A 21,791-nucleotide genomic window follows, 5' to 3' on the forward strand; every position below is an offset into this window, starting at 1 on the left:
TTATACACAGTGTCTAGCATATGTAGTCATTATTTAATGCTTATTCCCTTCCCTTTCTCTCCCATCTCCCTGCAAAATCTACTACTTCTTCCTAATTTAACCTCTAAGAGGGTTAGCAGAATAATTTAATCCTCCTCCTAGCCATGATGTGTCCCTCTCCCTTATCCTCCTCCTCATTTTTTTCTTTTTTCAGACTAAACATCCCAGTTTCCTTCAATCAGTTCTCCCATGGTTCCATCCTGCTTTCCTTTTTTAAGGATGTATGCTACCCCACTTATGGGCTTCTAAACTATGGTGCTATAAATTGAAACACAAAACTTTAGTGTGTTCTAACAGAGCAAAGAACAGATGGATTTCAGATCTTTCATTGTGGACATTATCTGATTCATTTCGATTCTATTCAATGTCTATTAAGCATTTGCTAGTGTAAGTTGGAGGTAGGAAAGGGATATTTTTGTCCAATCTATTTTAGATAAATGGTTAAGTGATTTAACCAGGGTCACACAGATAGTAAGTGTGTGAGGTCATATTTTGAACTCAGAAAGAGGAATCTTGCTGACTCTCCACCCAGAACTCTGCACTATGGCTCTACTTAGCCACCCTTATAGGGAATATATATGATTTTTAAAAAGTCCCTTTAAGAGTTTATATTATACTGGCGGTTTCAGTGTGTATTCATAACTTAAGGAAATAGAAGTCATTTGAAAGGGAGAAAATACTAACAACTAAAGGGATGAAGTTTTTTATAAGCACCTGAATCAGAACTTTTAGGAAGCTAAGATTGCATGAGGCATCTAAGTGACAAGCAAGTAGTTGGGGATGTGAACTTGGGACTCATTATGCTTCTTAGTGCCTATGATCATCAAATCATTTTTTGGACTCTTAGACTATTATCTCCTAAAACATTGTAATAAATGTTTTTAAAAGATATTGTAACAGAACAACAACAACAACAACAAACCCAGGTCATGTTTAGATAAACTTATCTAATCTCCTTTCTCATTCTCTACTTGTGCACTTAATATTTGAATCCAAATGTAAGATTTAACAATTATGGCTTTTAAATTTTACTTTATTAGATTCAGACTTTTGTTCTAGCCTTTTCCAATCAAAAGACTATTCAAAAAGCTTAAAATGAGAAATGTAAATCATTTATAAGTATAACTTTTATGTCACCAAAAAGTGTCACATAAAATACCTATTTGGAGGGTTTTATTGTTTTCTTGGCTCATAGACTTTTCTTTCCCTTTCATGCTACCTTTCTCCCCAAGCTGAGATCACAATATTATAGATGAAAATCTTATTAGAAGGAAGAAAAAATAGTTGCTTACAAGAACAACTGTTGGCCCTGAGGAGTTATTGAATTTTAAATCTCCAGTGTCATTTAGAGTTCTGAATATAAGGGTTTCTCTAGAAGAGACCTTCTTTACCATGACAAATCCTGTTGTCTTCATTTGACCTATTGTCTCAACTGACCAAATTTAGAGTAGGAATTAGTGGCTTTTCAACTCTCCCTCTCTTTATCTCTATTTTTGTCCTTAGCTCTCTTTCTTTTTCTCTGTTTCTTATCCTTCTATCTCCCCCTCCCCTTTCCCTCTCACTCCTGTCCTTTTATATTCTTCAACCTTGAAGCAAATATGTTTAGACAAGTTTTTCAGTGTACCCCACTCAGTATAAGATTAAAAACCAGACACCCAGAGCCTTACCTCTTAGATACAAAATTTCCCTCTTTTTTTTTTTCAGCTTTTTCTTCTTCATCTGCTATCACTTAATGGTGGCCCACTTAGTGGCATGTATACTTGCTAATAGATATCTATGACCCACTTGCAAGTACTTTAAACAGGAAAAGAGGAGGGAAGGAGACAATATGCTAATACTTTTCCTCCTAGTCAAATGTCTTCTATGTAAGGAAACATAGAATCATGAAGCTTCTCTGGGAATTAAATAACACTGGAGAATAGGTTTTCCTAGAAAAAAAGCAGAGATGAAATCATAAAGAATGATAATATAAAAAGGTCATCTTTTTCCTAAAAGCATTTAATAAACCCCCTTCTCATTGTATGTCTCAAAGCTAGACAAACAACTAAAAGAAAAATTAAACTACCTTTGGATTTAAAAAGCATTCTTACTGTTGTAATATCAAAGAGTTTTTCATGTTATCTCAGAACACAAAAGTCTTTGTTGTTGTCTCATAAAGTTCTTCCATGGCTACTCAGGACTTCCTTCTGCTCTTATGATGGAAAACAAAAACAAAAATATACATTTATTTTTCTCTGGAAGGATATAAAGATATAAAGATGGTGCATTCTGGGGCAGCTAGTTAGTATAGTGCAGTGGTTCTCAAAGTATGGTCTAGAGAATTCTGGGGATCTCTGAAACCCTTTTAGAAGGTCTACAAATTCAAAAATAGTTTTATTTCCAATATGGTAAATGTCTATAAATATAACTCAGATAAACAAAAACGCTTTGGAGAGAGCCTCAATAATTTCTAATAAGATAAAGATACTGAAAACAAACCACTGGTATAGTGGATATAGTACCAGCCCTGAAGTCAGGCAGATCCGAGTTCAAATCTGGCCTCAGACACTTGACACTTCCTGGCTTTGTGACCCTGGGCAAGTCACTTAACCCCAATTGCCTCAGCAAAAGAAAAATTTTTTTTAAAAATTGTACATTCCATAGTCTTAACTATTTTTGGTTCCTTTTAAAATGAGATAAAGTTAAAAAAACTTCCCACTTTGGTTTGAAATATTAGAACATTTTAACTAGAGACTGAGCCTTATGTACATTTGTAATTTTATATGTTTGATACGCTTTCCTGAGAATTGTTTCTTCCAAAAACCTTGGTGTTATGACTTACATTTTAATATGCTGAGCTTTTAAAAAAATGAGTGACCATATATCACAATAACAAGAAGAATAGTCTTTGAGTCAAAAAGACTTGAGTACACTGAAAAGAATCTTTCTGCCTGTGTGACATGGGACAAATTCCTTAACCTCCTGTAGCTTCAGTTTTCTCACTTATGAAATGAAAGGTTTACCAGCTGTACATCTATGGTGCTATGATCCTGTTACCTGGATTTCAAGTTCTGCCTCTGATGTATGTGTGTTTGTGTGTGTGTATATAAATGATAAGTGACCTTGCCACATACCACTTAAACTCTCAGTTGCCCCCCTTCCCAGTTTTCTAAAACCATTCATTAGAGACATGGTAGAATTATGGAATCCCAGATCTGAAGAAGGCAAATGTTTTCTATTGAATATATGCTCTACATGAAGAGTAGTATTGCATAGTGAATGCAAAACTTACCTGGGAGTCAAGAAGACACAGGTTTCAGTGCAGAGTTCTTTAACCATAGTGGCTGTGGGATCTAGTCAGTGTTTTCCCAAACAACTCTCTGGTACTCTCAGCGGCAAAGAAAGTGGCAATTTGTATTGAGAGAAGAAATTCCTCTCACCAAGAAAATCACAGGTCTGGTCAAAAAAATTGAAAAAGTTATATATAATTATGTATATATGCTCTTGTTATATAAACCTCTAAACATGTTATAATCTTCTTTGTATTTTAGTTGATCCTGATAACTTTTTCATCAGCCGACACTTCATTATTGGGCTCTCTACACTTGTCTTTTCCTTTCCTTTATGCTTGTACCGGGATATAGCAAAGCTGGGAAAGGTAATCTCCACAATTAAAATAAAAGCAGGAATGATTGTACCTTGTCAACTGAAGTAATTATGCCAAAACACAGCCATCTTTGCAGAGTTCTTAATTGTAGTATTTATCTGCAAAGCCAAATGATTTATGATTATCCTAAAGTAAACTATAGTTGAATTAGATTAGTCTTTTAGGATCAGTGATTAAACATCAAATCATAGTGTGAAACAAATATGTCCTTTCTTTTTCTTGTTAAAAGCAGGTACTATCACAAACTACAAGCTTGGTTTCTTAAGAGCAAAAATGAAAAAGGAATCCATATTATATATACACAAGCAGAATTTATTTTTTGTAGGTAGCTAAAACAACTCTTAGATTCTATAATCCATTTTTGTCCATTTCTACCATAATAAAATATCATTGTTTGCAAACTACTATCCATTTTTTACTAACACTTTTTGTCAGGTTCAACAAATTTTAAAATGATTATTACTGCAGATAATAACAATAGTCACCATGTAGTACTTCAAGGCTTGCAATGTATTTTACACTGATAAATGCCAGATTTCTGTTCTCATAAGAATAATCAACTCTAAACTTTATAATAAAGGTGCGACTATAACCTTTATTTATTATTATATTATTATTCACATATGATTCTTGGAGCATATTTCTTGCTGTCCTGAAGATTATTTTTATTGTTATTGTTCTTAGTGTGATGTCATGAGTTAAAAAAGAACCCAATGAATTTGGAGTCAGAGAAGCTGATTCCCAGTTCTATTACTACTCGAGTGACCTTTGCAAGTCATTTAACCATTGGACTTCAGTTTCCTCATAAAATGATTGTGTTAGATTAGTTGAACTTCTAAGATCCTTTCCAGCTCTAAATTTTTAGCCCTACTTAACATAATAGCAAACATTTATGATGAGAAGTTAAAACTTGTCATTCATCTTGAATTCCTACTAATTTCTTAGTAATCCAATCAACTTTAATCTTTGCCTTTTTATTATATATCCACAATTATAGGGTTATACATTCAATATAAAGTATAGAGTGAATATAATAATAGGGCCCTTAAATAAAACAGTGGGTATAGCATTAGGCCTAGTCATGTAGAACTGAGATCAAATCTAGTCTCAGACAGTATCTGTGTAATGTTGGGGAAGTCACTTAGCTTTGTTTATTTCAGTTTCTTTATTTGTAAAATGTGTTGGAGAAGGAAATAACAAACGACCCCAGTATCTTTGCCAAGAAAACCCAATGGAGTTTTGAAGAGTTGAACATGACTAAAACAACTGAACAACAAATGAGGAGGATACAGATAATTTTAATTCTATTCTGTTCAAATTTTCCACCTGAAATACTCAGGTTTTGTCCAAAGTGCCATTTTTCTTGAATTGTCTAGAGCATTACAACATTTTTCCATTTAATATAGGGGTATAAATATAGTCTGCCTGGCTGCATTTGTGATTTGTTTTATTTCATTCTATTTTTTTCCCCTCATATATATATTTTTATATTATAGAAAAAAAGCACGACAATTAAAAGGAGAACATTCCCATTGTATTTGGTAATTTTTAGCATTCTTTTTTTTTATTTTCCCTTTAAGTCATTAATTAATTGACAGACTTCTTTTATAAAATACCTATGTTCCTATGTGCATACTACTGCCAGATAAATGAATTGAATGAAACAATTCCTACTAAGAGCCTACATTCTACTTTAAATTTAATATACCAAAAAACTAAAAGAAAGCTGTTAATATAGCAAATAATTTAAGAGACCTCAAATGCCAAGAAATGAAAAGAATTCCTAGCAGAAGTGCATGCATCTGGCACATTAGGCCACTCTACAATCCTGACTGAGGAAATCAGACAAAAGTGTTAGAGAGCTGGTCTTATAGCTAGGATGGGTTCATGTCCCACTTTTACATGTGACCATGGGCAAATCCCAGAGCCCAGTACTATAGGAAGTTCTCTAAAATCAAAAATTGCAAAGAGACTGACCTGTATTGGTAAAAAAAAAAAATTTTTTTTTCGTATCAAGGAGTGTCTTAAACTATTAAAATCATAGATCTAATCACTATTGAGATTATAGGTAGTAGATAAAGGATTGATGACTGAAGTTATTAATAAGAAAAAAGTTATGCCTTTTTCACTTTTAAATTTAATATGCATTTATTAACATTATCTCCATAACATAAGTCTAAAAAATCAACAATACAATAAGTCAAGCCCTGCTTTGTAATGTTTGCCCATTTAGATGATAGAAATAATTACTTTGAAAATTTAACAATCAGCTGTTGAAAACTGACTTGAGATGACTCCAGTACATTCTTGTTTATAGCAAGTGAGATTTTTTTGTATTAAGAACTATCAACTAAAAGAAAAAAAAATATTAATCAAGAATCAGATGAATTTCTTTAAAAAGTATTTTCTTTTCCATACATCTATGAGAAAACATACAAAATTTTCTACAAACTAGCTTTTAGAATTAAGAACAGATAACATGAAATATGCTCATCTATTTTTTATAATTTACTTACATTTAGTATGTACAATTTAAATTTAATATTGTTTCTGTGATACGGCAATTAAAAGAGAAATGAAAAAGAGGGAAAAGGAGGAATGAGGAAGAAAAACACATGGAAAAATAAGACAGGGAAAAAATAAAACAAAAATAGAAACAGAAATATCTGCATAAATACAGACACAGACTAGGAGTCATAACAATTACCAGCTTATGATTATCCATCAAAATCCACTAATAGCTTGTAAATCTGGTTATGGTTTTGCAGAAGTAGCTGTCTAGGGTAATATCACTACTCAGTACTTAAGCTGAGTACTGGATGCATATAAGTAGAATAAAGAACCTTTTATTTTCTGATATCTGCTTGGCATTGAGCTGTGTTGAGAATACAAAGAAAGACAAATAAACAAGATACATATATAAGTGAATAAATAAATAAAAACCCAATCCTTGTTCTCAAATGAGCTCACAGTCCAATGGGGGAAGTAACCTGCAAAAACAAGCAAAATATTTATAAGAAAAAGTTAATTTTAGAGGGAAAGCACAAGCATTAAGTCAAGCTCATATCTGATCTCTAGACTGGAATTTTCCTACCCCTATCTATAACAATAAATGGAATTAACTAGTGAATCTTAATGTACTAAGTCATCAAAAAAGCCAAATTTGATTAAAGGAATAAAGTAACATCAAAATTAAAATATCTGCCTCAATAAACTGATGACACTTGTGTATTTTCTCTTGCAGGCATCCCTTATTTCTGCAGTTTTAACTGCAGTGATCCTGATATTTGTAATCATTAGAGTATTCACCCTCGGTCCATATATGTAAGTTTTTTGTTATTAATTTGATCTTGAATTTACAATCATCATATATTTGTTAAAAAATGAAACATGTATTTTAGAGAAGGATTGCATTATAGTTGTGTGAATGTGACTCAGTTATTTCATGCTTGGTGGAATGAGGATTGAGCGCTCTACTTGGAGTCAAGAACAACTGAGTTCAAATCTATTCTTAGATACTATTATCTCATATTGGGCAAGTGTCTTAACCTTTCTGTGTCTCAATTTCCTCATCTGTAAAATGGAGATAATATCTACCTCACCTACGCACTTACTTCATGTACCTATACACACACACCTACATCAGAAGGGTCTCACAATGATTAATGGGGTAGCACATATAAAGTACTTTGCAAACTTAAAGTATTATCTAAATGCTAGCTATTATTATTTTCCTCACCTATTAAATATGGATAATACTACTTAAGATTACCTCTTACAAGATCATTCTGAGAAGGAAAAAAAAAAAGGAAAGAGGGAAAGAAGGAAGAATTTATCAAGTTTCTACTATTTCCTTTTATTTTCTCCACAATCCTGGGAGAAATGTGTTATTGTTACTCTATAGTTGAGGAAACTAAGACAGACAATATTAAATGACTTGCCCACAGTTACACAGCTAATAAGTATTTGAGGCCAATTTGAACTCAGATCTTTCTTACTTCAAGACCAGCAATCTATTGACTGCATAGGTATTCTAGAGAGAGAACCACACTTTGTGAATAAAAGGCAATTAATAAAGCTTTATTGTTGCCATGATATTAGAAACATTTTCTAAACTCTAAAGTACTATTTAGATTGAGTTATTATTATCATCATTTTCTCCATCATTATCTTCATTATCTACAAGAGTGGGAAGAAATTCACAAATTATCTTTTCTGTGGAAATTTGCACCATTAACTAGCAGGGTTAAAGTTATGGGTTACTTGAGATTTTAAGAGAAGAACCTGAGCAATGGTAATGTGACTCTTGTAATGGGAATTCTGAAAGATGCGAAACAAAGAAAACATGAGACCAAAAAGGAAGAGAGGGAAGAAACTACTGTTTCTCCCCCTTAGATGTCTTCAATTAAAATAGCAAAAGGAATATCATAAATATCTCTAATTTATTATTTTTAGAGTATTTCCTTCTTTAAAAAAAAAACTCATCATTTTATCCACTTCATTTCAGTTACTAAACTTAAATGTCAACATACTAGGAAGGGAGATATAAGAAGATAAAGACACTAAGGAACTTCAGTCAAACAGTCCCATATTGATTTTGTGCTTAATAACATCAGAGATATAGTGAAAATGCAACCCAAACTATAAATAACAAATACCATTTTAATCTACTATGATCCCAGTGGTCTATCAAGTTATTGTTGTTCAATTGTTTAGTCATGTCTGACTCTTTGTGACCTCATGGACCATAATGTTCATGGTGTTTTCTTGGCAAAGATATTGCAGTTATTTTCCATTTCCTCCTCCAGTGAATTAAATACTAATTAAGTAATCTGCCTTGGGTCATACAATCTGAAGCTGGATTTGAACTCAGATCTTTTGATTCCCAGCCCTATGCTCTCTCCACAGAGCTTTAGTGTATCTTTGTATATTGTTTGTCCTTCTAAAAAGGACCATGACATTAGGGAGGGAATGCTACAACATCCAAATGAATTGGATTGAAGTGAGGGAGGGCTGTGCAAGGTCATTTTCCTCATTTTCCCCTCCAGAGCCATCTGGGTTCAGTGGCTAGATATAGATCAGGACGACGGGAGATGGCTCTGGTGTATATAGATCATAATGAACATAAACTACATGTGTTAACATTATTGAAACACAGGTAGCTGCCCAGTGAGCCACTTAGATGCTTCCAATTGTATGAGACCCTACAATAGCCTGAAGTTTGAAACAATTAACAAAATTCTACATATAAACTAAAATATCTGGAAAATCTCATCATTTACAGGGAATTTTACCACCTTTTGGACCTTGTACAAGACATCCTCTGTAACAGAGGTAATATGTTTTAATGTGTCAAAAATCTTGTCTAATCTTTTTTTATATTTTTTAAAAATTTATTTAATATTTTCCCCGTTACATTCAGAACAAATTTTTTATATATTTGTTTTTAATTTTTTTGAGTACTAGGTTCTCTCCCTTATACCCACTCACAATTAAGAAACCATTTGTGAAGTTATGCAAAGCATTTCCATAAAAGTCAAGATGTGGAAAAAAACAAACAAACAAATCTTCCATCCTAATGAAAATAAAAACTTTCAACAAAAAAAAAAAGAGAGAGAGAGAGAAAGATAAAGAGAGAATGCTTCAATCTGTGTTTGGCCACAGTCAGTTCCTTCTCTGAGTGTGGATAAGATTTTTCATCATAAGTCCTTCTATGTAGTAGTGGATAATTGTACATCAAGAATAGCAAAGTCACTCACAGCTGGTCATCTCAGAAATTGTTATTACTTTGTATACAGTACATTTCACTTTGAGTTCATGAAGACTTTCCATGTTTTGTTTTTGTTTTTGTTTTTTCCACTCTTCACTTCCTATAGAACAATAATATTCCATCATAAACATCTTGTCTAATTTTAACATAACAAGAGATTTCTTATTGGAAGAAATGTTTTGTTTTGTTTTTTTTATACAAAGCCAAATGATTTCTGGTAATCATCAATTGAGAAGCGCTATAAAATCTTGTATCCACTGTATCTTTCAGTCAATAGTGTGGCTATAAAAATATGATGTGGTATAGGAAATCATTTGCAAAAATTTGCCTAGTCTCCTTTCATAATTTTTTTTCAAAATACCCTCAATAATGGAAATATTTTCAAATTTCAGAGAACCTTTCACTTTTGAGATTTTCTTTATTATAAAGGAAACCATGTGAAATGGAATTAGGCAATTATCTATTGAACTACCAATCCTTCAAATCGTCCCCCCCAAAAAAATTTTTTATATTGACTTGTTAGATTTTTTTGTTTTGTAAATCACTTAAATTTGTAACAATATTCACAGCCAACTTCCCCTTGGCTTTAATACCAATCACTTTAACACAGAAAACTACTCAAAACTACCTCCATTTTTGTTTGAAGAGAAGTATAAGTCATTTAGCCTTTTTATTAGATAAATAATAGACTTATTTTTAAGGTTACTTGTAAAAAAAGTTCTAGGTAAAAAAAGGCTATGTGTATTTATAGCCATTAACATTTTATGTTTCAATAGTTAGTTTATATTGTTCAATGTAATGTTTTTATTTTCCACTTATATTCAATATAATTTCTATTTCAATATCTACATAAATAGACACACTAACAAAGAATAAACAATAATAATGATAATATAATATGGCATTTTGTTATCCAAAATGATTTGTCCACAAGAATTCCATGAGTCAAATAGTTACATTCATTAGCTACATTATAAAATGGTGAGAGCTTATGTAATTTGTCAATAGTTACACAAGTAATAAAAATGAGAACTGGAATTCAAATTCAGCTTCTCCAGTCTCAAGTCCAAGGATGTCCTATTATGTCCCGCCCCTACAAATTGTGGTTTCATTATAATCTTTGAATTAAAAGATAAAAATATTTCATTCTGAAACGTTGCCTTATAAAGATTTATTCTGATAAATGAATCTTTAAACCTTCATGAAAGTTTTTATTTAGTTAGCAAGTAAAATAGAATAGACTGATAAGAAGGAAAAAAATATTAAAATAATTCAGTATTCAATCAATTTATATATGTTGAATATTGTCCAAGTGTAGGGTATTATGGGGGAATAGAAAGATAAATAAGCTGTCATCTCTGCCTGCTCATAAGCTCACAAATATATTTGTTGAACTAATGGGTAGTTCTATGGAGGGTACTTATTCTTTTCTGTTTCTTCAGCTCCTCTGAATCTCTCACCTAGGCCTCACCTATTTCTACCATGCTTTTTCCCTTCTGACATCAGAGACCAGAGTTTTGTAGTTATCTTATTTTTAGCCATAAGGCAATAAAATGTCCCTTAGATCCATATGGCCCCTTTCTCTTTTCTTTTAAGGACTTTGTTGGAGTCAACAAAAAATATCATTAGACTACAAGTCTCCATCTTTATTTAAAGTCCTTTGTAGATCTAGCTAATCCTTCTGTAGATCTAGATAATCCTTCACCTGTTTAAATTTGATGAAGTAAAACCAGGATACTTGAAACATTTAGGTAAAAGAAGTGACAAGAATATATATTACAGTGTCTGTTAATAAGACAAGCAAGAGAGGAGGAGAAATATGGAGAAAAAAAAACAAACCTTTGGGAATAACTTGACCTCAAAGAGGTAAGTAAGTACAACTGAAACCTTCAGTCTCAATTTTCTGTTCCAAGAGAATTGCAGAACCTGATGGTTCCCCTCAGCCTTTTTTTTTTTTTTCTTGGATGCACTTCAGCCTTCCTTCAGTTTTTCCTTTTAATTGCTTATTACCCTTGTGCTATAATTCTTTTTTGCTCAGCTTAAGTTTAAGGCAGTCTTGGGGACCCACTATCCCTATTGGTGCTGCTAATTTGATTTTATAATCCCCATTAATTTCTTTCTTACTCTTTTCTCTTAAAGACTGTGGGTTTCTCTTTTAAGCCTCCTGGGTGTGGCTCAGGTTTGTCTTCAAAGTTCAAATAATCCAAATCAATTTCAGGATTGTAAATGAATGCTAATCCTTCTGAATTACAAATCCTAGAAATTCAGTCATTTTTCAAATCTCTCTTATAATTTTTAAAAAATAATTTTTTTAACCCAATGGTATCAGATAAGAGGAAGGAAGAAAAAAGACAAAGGAAGGATTGAAGGCAGGTGTGAGAGACCAAAACAAAGAGGAGTGGAGTGAAATTAGTAATTTTATTACAATTTTATTTAGTAATTTTATTACAATTAGTAATCATCTTTTTAAAAGAAGAAATTAAAGGAAAGATATGACATTTGAAGTGAGTCCAGAAGAGTGAATAGGATTTTGATAAGTGAATATGGTAGCTATAGTAGAAGTTATTCCAATCAGAAGGAACAGCAAAATGGAGGCAAGAACACATGGAACATGTTTGGGAAATAGTTTTTTAACTGGAGTATTGGATACATGTTATCAGTGAAGTATTGAGAGGAAAAGGTAAATTGGGGGTCAGATTATGAAGGATCTTTGATACCATTAATTTGTTCTTTCATCTTGAGTTAAGTGATTTTATTTTATAGACTAATAAATAATTCCTTAGATCAAAGAGCAATGAAATTTGGCAAATTTATCGTTGCTGTGATAAAATTCACCTGAGTGTATGAAACTTTTCTAATAATTGGGATTTATGCTTTTAGTATTTACAGTAATTAGATGTTAAAAGAAGTGTGTTTGTAGATACCTTGCAATTTCTGTTAGAATAAGAGTGTAAATAACCTTTTGTCTTGAAAGATGATCAGGCTTATAGCAGAACATGTTTGAGATTGGCATGGTAGCTAGTGGGACTGACTTCTTGTTGGAAATGTGACAGCTATGAGTGCTCATTATCCATAAAACATAAGCCTTTCAGTGTTCTCTGTGTGTGTGTGTGTGTGTGTGTTTTGCCTCATTTTGCTTCAGATGGATGATCAAGAAAACTGCTTCTTCATTGAGTTTCTAAATGGGTATTTGAAAGAGATCTTGAAATCCACTATTAAAAAAAAAAGGTAGAGGAAGTCTACAGTAGCTGCTGATGTTGACCTTGTTACTATGGAAACACATTTTTAGCAGCAGTGATTTAAAAATAAAACACATAATTCAAGTTCTTCTTCCATAGTGCCATAAATTCTACTTTTTGACAAGATTTCAAATATTTACAGTCCAGGAGCTTTGGGGTTCTCTGAGACATAATAATTAGCTTTGTTTTATACTTTTATCATTTATGTTCTTAAAAATTTTAATTGCTTTCCAGAAACTCAGCTATCATACCAAAGCAAAAGCAAAAAAAAATACTTTTTTCTCCCTGATGTTATGCTTACAAAAAATCAAAGGCACCTTCAACCAAAAGTACTTTTACCATGAAAACTTTCATTTCACCTCTTATCAAAACCCTTTCTTTTGTTTGTTCACCCATTTTTACAAATGAAGATCATTTGAGGTACTAATATATAATTCTCACTCAGAATAAAAATTATGTTATAGCCCAAATACTCAGTTGTGTACACTTTGCACTTTTTTTTATTATAACACCATAATCACATTGTATTTCTAAACATGACTTTCAATGCTTCCACCCCACTTCCTCAAATGTGTATGTGGGTTTAGATTTCCCTGCCATTAATTTGAACTTTATTTGGTAGATGTCATGAAGCCATGGCCAGAAGAGTAACAATTCTTTGAAAAAATGGCCAAATGTATATAATTGTAAAATGTTCTTTATGTAAAATTTCAGTGACATGACAAAGGATACTAGTTTTTCTGAGGCCATTTTCATTGTGGTTTAATTCAATGACAGATCAGGTGAAGTGATCCTCTTATTGCATCCTTTGTATAAGTGTAGTTAGAGATTTCATAGTCCAGACTATGCCTAAAATGAAGCCATCAAATAAAATTATTTTTTTCAAAATTTATCTGATGGCAATAAAAATATAGAAAAGATGACACTTTAAAAAGAAGTTCTATTTAGAGAATGTGAAAAATGTTAAATGCTTTGAGTAAGCTAAAGATTATACCTGCAGGACCATGACAGAAATATATGTTTCAATGTGTAGTCTACTTAAGAAAGCTTTTTATTCAACTTTATTTATGAATGAATGAGTGTAAATCATAGTTGGAATCCTTAAATTGACTATAGTCATCTGTTGTTGCTTTTCTGGGAAGATCCGTAGTTTAAAAAATGAAGGAAAGATATATGAGAATTAAAGTAGAGAGATCAATTCAGTTTTTTCAATGGAAGTTCAAACAGGAAACCAATTTTCTTTTTTTTTTTAATTTATTTATTTATTATAATAACTTTTTATTGACAGAACCCATGCCAAGGTAATTTTTTACAACATTATCCCTTGCACTCACTTCCGTTCCGATTTTTCTCCTCTCTCCCTCCACCCCTTCCCCTAGATGGCAAGCAGTCCTATATATGTTAAATATGTCGCAGTATATCCTAGATACAATATATGTGTGCAGAACCAAACAGTTCTCTTGTTGCACAGGGAGAATTGGATTCAGAAGGTAAAAATAACCCGGGAAGAAAAACAAAAATGCAAACAGTTTACATTCATTTCCCAGTGTTCTTTCTTTGGGTGTAACTGCTTCTGTCCATCACTGATCAATTGAAACTGAATTAGGTCTCTTTGTCAAGGAAATCCACTTCCATCAGAATACTTCTTCATACAGTATCGTTGTTGAAGTATATAATGATCTCCTGGTTCTGCTCATTTCACTGAGCATCAGTTCATGTAAGTCTCTCCAAGCCTCTCTGTATTCATCCTGCTGGTCATTTCTTACAGAACAATAATATTCCATAACATTCATATACCACAATTTACCCAACCATTCTCCAATGGATGGGCATCCATTCATTTTCCAATTTCTAGCCACTACAAACAGGGCTGCCACAAATATTTTGGCACATACAGGTCCCTTTCCCTTCTTTAGTATTTCCTTGGTGTATTAGCCCAGTAGTAACACTTCTGGGTCAAAGGAATAACTTTTTGGGCATAATTCCAGATTGCTCTCCAGAATGGTTGGATTCATTCACAACTCCACCAACAATACATCAGTGTCCCAGTTTTCCCACATCCCCTCCAACATTCATCATTATTTTTTCCTATCATCTTAGCCAATCTGAGAGGTGTATAGTGGTATCTCAGAGTTGTCTTAATTTGCATTTCTCTGATCAATAGTGATTTGGAACACTTTCATATGAGTGGTAATAGTTTCAAATTCATCATCTGAAAATTGTCTGTTCATATCTTTTGACCATTTATCAATTGGAGAATGATTTGGTCAGGAAACCAATTTTCACACAGAAAACAGTATTAATGGTCCATTCCTTAGATTCAAGGATAAGCTGCAGAATAGTCCAAGGTATAAAGTTCAAGTACTCTCTACACAGCTATGGATTCTATTTACAAAGAAATCATATTTCTTTTGGTTTGCCAAATCTATAAATTTAGATGTAGCTAAGAAAGTTGGGAATGTGGGAATAGGGAAATTTTTTTTTGTTGTTTTTAAATTATTTGTTTTTTTTTTATTTGTTTTTAATTCAATTGATTTGGCTGAAAGCATGATTTTTAAAAATAGGACTGAATGAGTTTTGTCAAGACTGACGTTGAATATTTTTGTGTCTTTAACAATCACCAAATAATTTTTAAATTTTCTTTTCCCTTCACTTCTCACACTTAGGCAATATATTGCATATGCAAAGTCTCAAAAACCTTAGATCACAAAATCACGGTTTCGAAGTCTGAAGGGACCTCCGAGGCCAACTAAACATTCTGTATCTCATTAAAAAAAAAATCACCTTTTCGACCAAGTGGTGTTGCACTTTTTGCTTAAGGATCTCCATTGAAGAGCAGACCACAACCACTTAAAGTGGCCCATTCTATTTTGTATAGCTTGCATTTTAAGAAAGATTCTCCATGATATTAAGTAAATTTTTCTCTGCAGCTTTCAGGCCATACTTCTGGTTTTGCTCTTTTGGTTCAGGGGAAACAAATAAATTTTGCTCTTATCTATATGACAGCCCTTTATAAGATACTTATGTTTCCCCTAGGTCTTTTTTCTCAGAGCCCAACATCCTACTTCCTTAAATAGAGCTTCATATTGACATATTATTGAGACTCTTTCCAATATTCTTGGTCATTCTTTCCTAGACAGTTCAGCTTTTCAATATTCTTTGTAAATTGTAAAATTGTAAAATTAAATTAAAAATTGTAAAAGTAAATTGTAAAAATCTACAAGTAAACATAATGTTCAAAAGTGGGCTCTATCCAGAGCAAGGTACAATGGAACTATCACATGTCAAATTTTCATATATGTTCAATTGTATCCTCTACTGGGTAAAGTTTTGACTTGTGTTGTAATAGAGTGGCTCAATTGCTGATCATCACTTACCTAGATGCTACTCACTTTTCTGTATTTGAGATTCTGATGACAGGACAGGAATAGTTCTACTTGGATAGATTTTTCTCACCTTTTTTTAACTTATATGTCTATCTTCAAAAAACTTTGAGAAAATCTTCACATGCTATCCCCTCATGGAAGCAGGATGCTTATAATATTACAGAAGAAAGTTTAATTTAAAGGGAATACAAAATAGAAGCCCTTGAATGAATCTAATATAAATCCTCAGAGTCATTTTTATTCTCAAATACAAAGATTCCTTCAAACTTCCACAAGGCTTGTCTTTACCTGCCATATGTTTTTCTCTACAGGTAGTTTTTAGCTGTGTAGTATGGTTCTTCTACAATTCCCATTGCTTTTAGCAGGTAGCACAAAGTATTGCTCGTTATTGCTTACACAGGGAAATGCTTGCATATCGTTTTCATACTACAAAAGGAGCATAATTGTCTCCCAGCAAGACAATGAAAAATGAATGAATTATCTCATTTTGTGCAATTTCCATTGATTAGGCTGTATGTTAATGGAGATTTATAGGCTTTTAGTGGAAGAGAGACTATTCATGCTACCTTGGGTTAGTTCATTAACATAACCACACTATCTCAAAAGTTATCAGTAACATTTGGTGTTCTGCTGGTCTTACTGAGGATGTCTGAGATCATAAGACTAAAAGGTCCTGATTTAGTCCATAGTTTCAAGATGCGATTTTTAACTAATATGGGATACAGTTAACAAATTATGCTCCTTTGATATCTGAGACATTCTGTGACTTCTAGATTTCCCTTTGCAATATTGTTGTTGTTATTAAGTTATTTCAATAATTTCCGACTCTTGGGGTTTATTTGACATAAATACTGGAAGGATTTGCCACTTTGTCCTCCTGTTCATTTTACAGATGAGGAAACTGAAGCAAACATGATTAAGTGTCTTGGCTAGGGTCACATAGCTAGTAAGCATCTGAAGCCAAATTTGAACTCAGGAAAATGAGTTTTCCTAACATCACTCCTGGCACTTTATTCACCTAGCACTTCACTCTTACTGCTTTTGCTACTTTGTACTGACTGCTTATAAACTTAAAATAACTAGAAGGGAGTAGGTGGTCAGGGGAAACAGAAGCAGATATAATTTTAAAACAATTTCCATGACAAACTGCCATGTTCATATTCAGTAATCAATAATGCATCAATCAATGCAAAAATAATCAAAAAGACATTAGTCTTTTCCTCTTCAATTGGGAAGGAAATTGTAGAAAGAACATTGGGAAATCTAAATTCAAATCCTAGTTCTGCTACTATTATCTATTTAATATTGAACAACTCACTTTACTTCTCTGGTTGTCAGTTTTGTCATGTGTAAAATGAGGGAATTAGATTAAATAATCTCTAAATTCACCATTTTATTTTTAAATATTTAAATTTTTTATTTTTTTTTAATTTTAATTTTCATTTTAGGAACAAATTCCATGATTTTAACAACCTGTTCAGGATCTAACAACATACTCAAATTATCTTTCTGAATTATCCTAATCAAGTCAGGCTATCAGATATTGTTACTTCTATTATCAGTATAATCCCAACTTGGAGCAATCATTTCTTAAGAACAGTAGATAAGTATGAGAAATACCATAGAAACTGAATCAATAAGATGTGATAACTAATTAAATAGAAAGGGATGGCTAAGAGTGAAGAATTGAGGATGATAACTAACTCAGTTTCAAACAGGGTTACCCTTAACTGAAATAGGAATGTAAGGAGAAAGAATGGGTTTGGGGGAAGAATGATGAATTCTGTTTCTGAAGTGTTGAGTTGGAGAGATCTGATGGACAATTGGGCCTATTCATTCCTGCTAGTATATTTCTCTGGTACAACTTTGAGTGGATTGTCCTACCTAATATCTCTTCTTTTCTTGACCATCATATTTTTAAAATGGTTTGCTTTATTTGAATGTTCATCTACATTAAATCTTTCCTCAAGTACTTTTTTATAATAGTTAATTATCAAGTATTGTAAGTGATCTAGTTATCAAAAAAAGTCATGGGAAATGCTTTATTTTATTATATGTGTTTCCAACGTAAGCATGAAATTCCTTATTTTAAACATAAAATGAAGAAAATGTCTTGTCCTGGAGAGAAGTTTAGACATTAGTAGTGGTAAAAGTCTCAACATTTAATTCCCTCCTTTCCTTTAAAAGAGCACTTGCATTATTGTTGCTATATGACTATCCTTGCTTTTTACATGATTTAGAGGAAAGTAAAAATGACATGTTAGTAAGACATCAGGATAAAGTAGGGTAAGCCTTGTTCTGTTTTTCTGTATATTTTAATGTCCTCTTCCACTTTGATTCTTGGATTTAGAAACAAAATGACAACAACCAAATGAAGTTGAGATGAGGACAATGAAGCACAAAAATAGTAACTTAGGTGTAAAGCAATATAAGTTAAATTTTATAGAGAAATTCATTTCTGGACAATTGTAATGTTCATCTAAACACTGATTGTCTAGGACAGATGAAGCAAGAAGTATGGGGGAGGTGGGAAGTAGTTAACTGATGCAGATGGTGATTGCAAAGTCAGATAAGAGAAAGGGTTCACAAGTGGGGAGAGTTCTGTCTGTATCATTAATGGCTTGTAATGTGACAGGAAATGGAGAGCTCTGTTTACACACCAGCCAAAGCACTTAACTCCAGGGATGTGTCTGGTTAAAGAGGTTAATGCATGGTGTTCTCTTGCCAATAACAGAGTCCCTGTAGAGATTGTGTGCTTTGGAAGGTGTCTGTATTTAGTAGAAAACATTTGGAACAATGCCATGGAGACATGTAATGTTTGATCTCCTGATGTGGAGGCAAAATGTTCTGATGATAAGGAAGGACCCTGCAGCATGTTTTCATAGGCCTGTGATCACTGTAGCTATCTGAGGATGCTAGATCTAGAGCTGGAAGAAACCTCAGAGGCCACATAGTTCCAGCCCCTCCTCTTCCTTATCACTGCTCAAAATATAAGATGTTCAAAATAAGATGGTTCTCTTTTGGAACTGGATGTACTGGGTGCAAAATGAGTAATTTTAGTTAAAATTGCCATGAATTTAGTCCAAGCACTTTCTCCTTGTCCCTAAAAAATTTCCTTTTAAATTTATGACTCAAAATGCATGCATGGGTGTGTGTGTGTGTGTGTGTGTGTGAGCGTGTGTGTATGTGTGTTCATGTTTCTATTTGTGTTGATCTTAGGGGATGAGATGTTATTTCTTTCTTTTTCTCTTCATTCCCGTTTAGGATAACCCCCTTGCTTTGATCTAAAAAGACTCTGAAGCAATTGAAGTACCATGTATGTAAACCCAGAACACTTTGATCTCTGTGTTAAATCCCAAAAACTTCCTCTATCCCTTCTTGTATTACTTTTATTTATATTTATAAAATGTCATCTTTTGGTAACAAATTATGAATTGCATAGACTTTGAAACAATAAGAGTGTCTTGAATGTAATACAGGTCTGTGACAAATCCTAAAAGCCTCCAAGCATCCTCTAGCCCTTTTTCCATATTACTTTTATTTATTTACATTTATAAAATTTCATCTTCTGATAACAAATTTATAACAAACTAATAAATCTAGTTCTTTGTAGCTAGAACTTACAAACCTTCAGGAAAACTATACTAACTTTTGTAAATATTCCTGATGATACAAAGAAAGAACCAAGACTTCTAAATTCAGAACTCAAGCTACTTGAATCTTTACTTTTTAAAGTCAGTCTGTTAAATTTCACTTAGGGATACTACCATTTCTTAACTAGATTACTAATATATAAAGTATTTGTCTAAAATCTGTAATTTTCTAAGATAATAGATGATTGTGATCTATAATTTCCCCAAACTTTTTTGGCCACTCTTTGTCCATCAATGGCAACATTAAAGAGGAAACTGATTCAACAGCAAGGAAATGATTAGCAATATAGCAATTATAGCAATTAGCAATATATTAGCAATATTCATGCATAAAGGATCTTGAAGCAGAAGAGCAGGGCATGGATATGCAGTGGGATTGCCAAATGTATGTCAAATACAGATTTTAAGAGCCACACTTAAAAGAAACCAAGAAAACTGGGTAACCCTATGACTTTTTTTCAGGAAAGGAACATTAAGTATTGGAGAACTGAATTTTGAAAGAAAACAGTCAGTTTAATCAATGATAAAGTGTAAGGATTGTCTTTTACTATCATGCCCTAGGGTAAAATCTGAGGAAATTAAAGTGAACTCTACTGTTGCTGTGGTAATAGTATACTCTTTGATTCATGCTAAAAGGTTGTAAAGACAGAACAGCAATAATTAACAATTGATACTTACATTAGACTTTTTTTTTATCTAAAGAATAATAGGGTGGCCTATATTACAGATTACTTTTTCATAGTTTTATTACTTTTTCATAGTTTATCATTTAAATTAGTGGGCTAAAAATGAACAACTTTTCTTTCATCAGCTTCATTTGTAGGATTCCCTAAGATTCTCCATCTTTTGTTTATACATTTATAGAGCTATTTCAATAGTTTTTTCACAACAACATCCTGCATTTATCATACCAAACTTCCCATTTGCTTACTGCAAAGCTATATTATGGTGTGATAATAATTCTCAGTTTCCTAAGATTATGCAAAGAAAGTACAAATCCTGGTGGATTCTACCATTCTGAAAAAGACTTTGAGTGTAGACTTAGCAAAAAGAGAGAGAGAGAGAGAGAGAGAGAGAGAGAGAGAGAGAGAGGCAATCTGCTTTCCAAGATAAAGTATGGAGAGACTTGCCATCAGTAAGCCACACAGTGATGCTGTGGACAAAGTGGATCTTTGTCCACAGTAATATTTTAAATGGTCTTCAGCGCTGTGCAGCTCACACTTCTGCAATGATGGTGTCAGAGTGGAATAATAGTTAAATAATAGAAAATAAAAATATAGAAAATAAAAAATAAAATAAATAATAATTATTATAAATAAAATTAAAAATAAATTACAAAATATATAATATATATTATATATTATAAATATAATATATATTTATTTATATATAATTTATGTTATATATTCATATAATTATAATATAATATGTAATTGTAATACATATAAATATATAATTATATATAAATGATTAAAATATATAATTAAAATAAATTATAAATAAAAATAATAAAATAATAGTTAAATAGAAAATAAAGTTAAGAATCTCTTTTTAGACTTGATATGATAACTGTGTAATTCTTAAATCAATGAGTGAACATACTACTAAAGTAACTAAATCATATCAATCTTGACATCTTTGAGAAGAAGGAAATTGGGTCTAAGTGGAAATATATTTACTGGTTCTCTTGGGAAATACAAGTAAAGGCAAGGGAAGAATTTGGCTTAACTATCCACATAGCAAAAATCAAGTGAATGAATATTGCCTGTTGCTTAAATGGGACATGTCAGTATTGACCTTACTCAGGTCTATGTGGCTATGTGTACAAGCCCACACATATGTGTATGAATAACAAATACTATAAGTGAAATGGGCCTAGAATTAAATAGAAGGAAAGCAGGGTAGATTACCCTTAGGGTATTGTAAAGCTTCTTTAAAGGCTCCTGATTCTCCAAGAAACGAAGATTCAGTTTTTTAATAGCAATAATCTACTGATAATATTGGTGTATGGCTTCAAGTCATTCAATACTATAGTCTGTCACACAGAGGGAAATGTAG

At 32.3% G+C, this 21,791-nt stretch overlaps 1 protein-coding gene across 2 annotated transcripts in view; it reads left to right on the forward strand.

The window, feature by feature from the left end:
* SLC38A11 (solute carrier family 38 member 11) overlaps nt 1-21,791 on the forward strand; it is a 68,775-nt gene that overhangs the window by 19,487 nt on the left and 27,497 nt on the right. For both annotated transcript variants that reach the window (XM_003763910.3, XM_031960556.1), the window contains 2 exons: nt 3,570-3,676; nt 6,930-7,009. In XM_003763910.3, coding sequence (XP_003763958.1) covers nt 3,570-3,676; nt 6,930-7,009 — 187 coding nt within the window. The remainder of the gene's footprint in view (nt 1-3,569; nt 3,677-6,929; nt 7,010-21,791) is intronic.

Source organism: Sarcophilus harrisii, chromosome 3 (assembly GCF_902635505.1).
Source record: "Sarcophilus harrisii chromosome 3, mSarHar1.11, whole genome shotgun sequence".
NCBI lineage: Eukaryota > Metazoa > Chordata > Mammalia > Dasyuromorphia > Dasyuridae > Sarcophilus > Sarcophilus harrisii.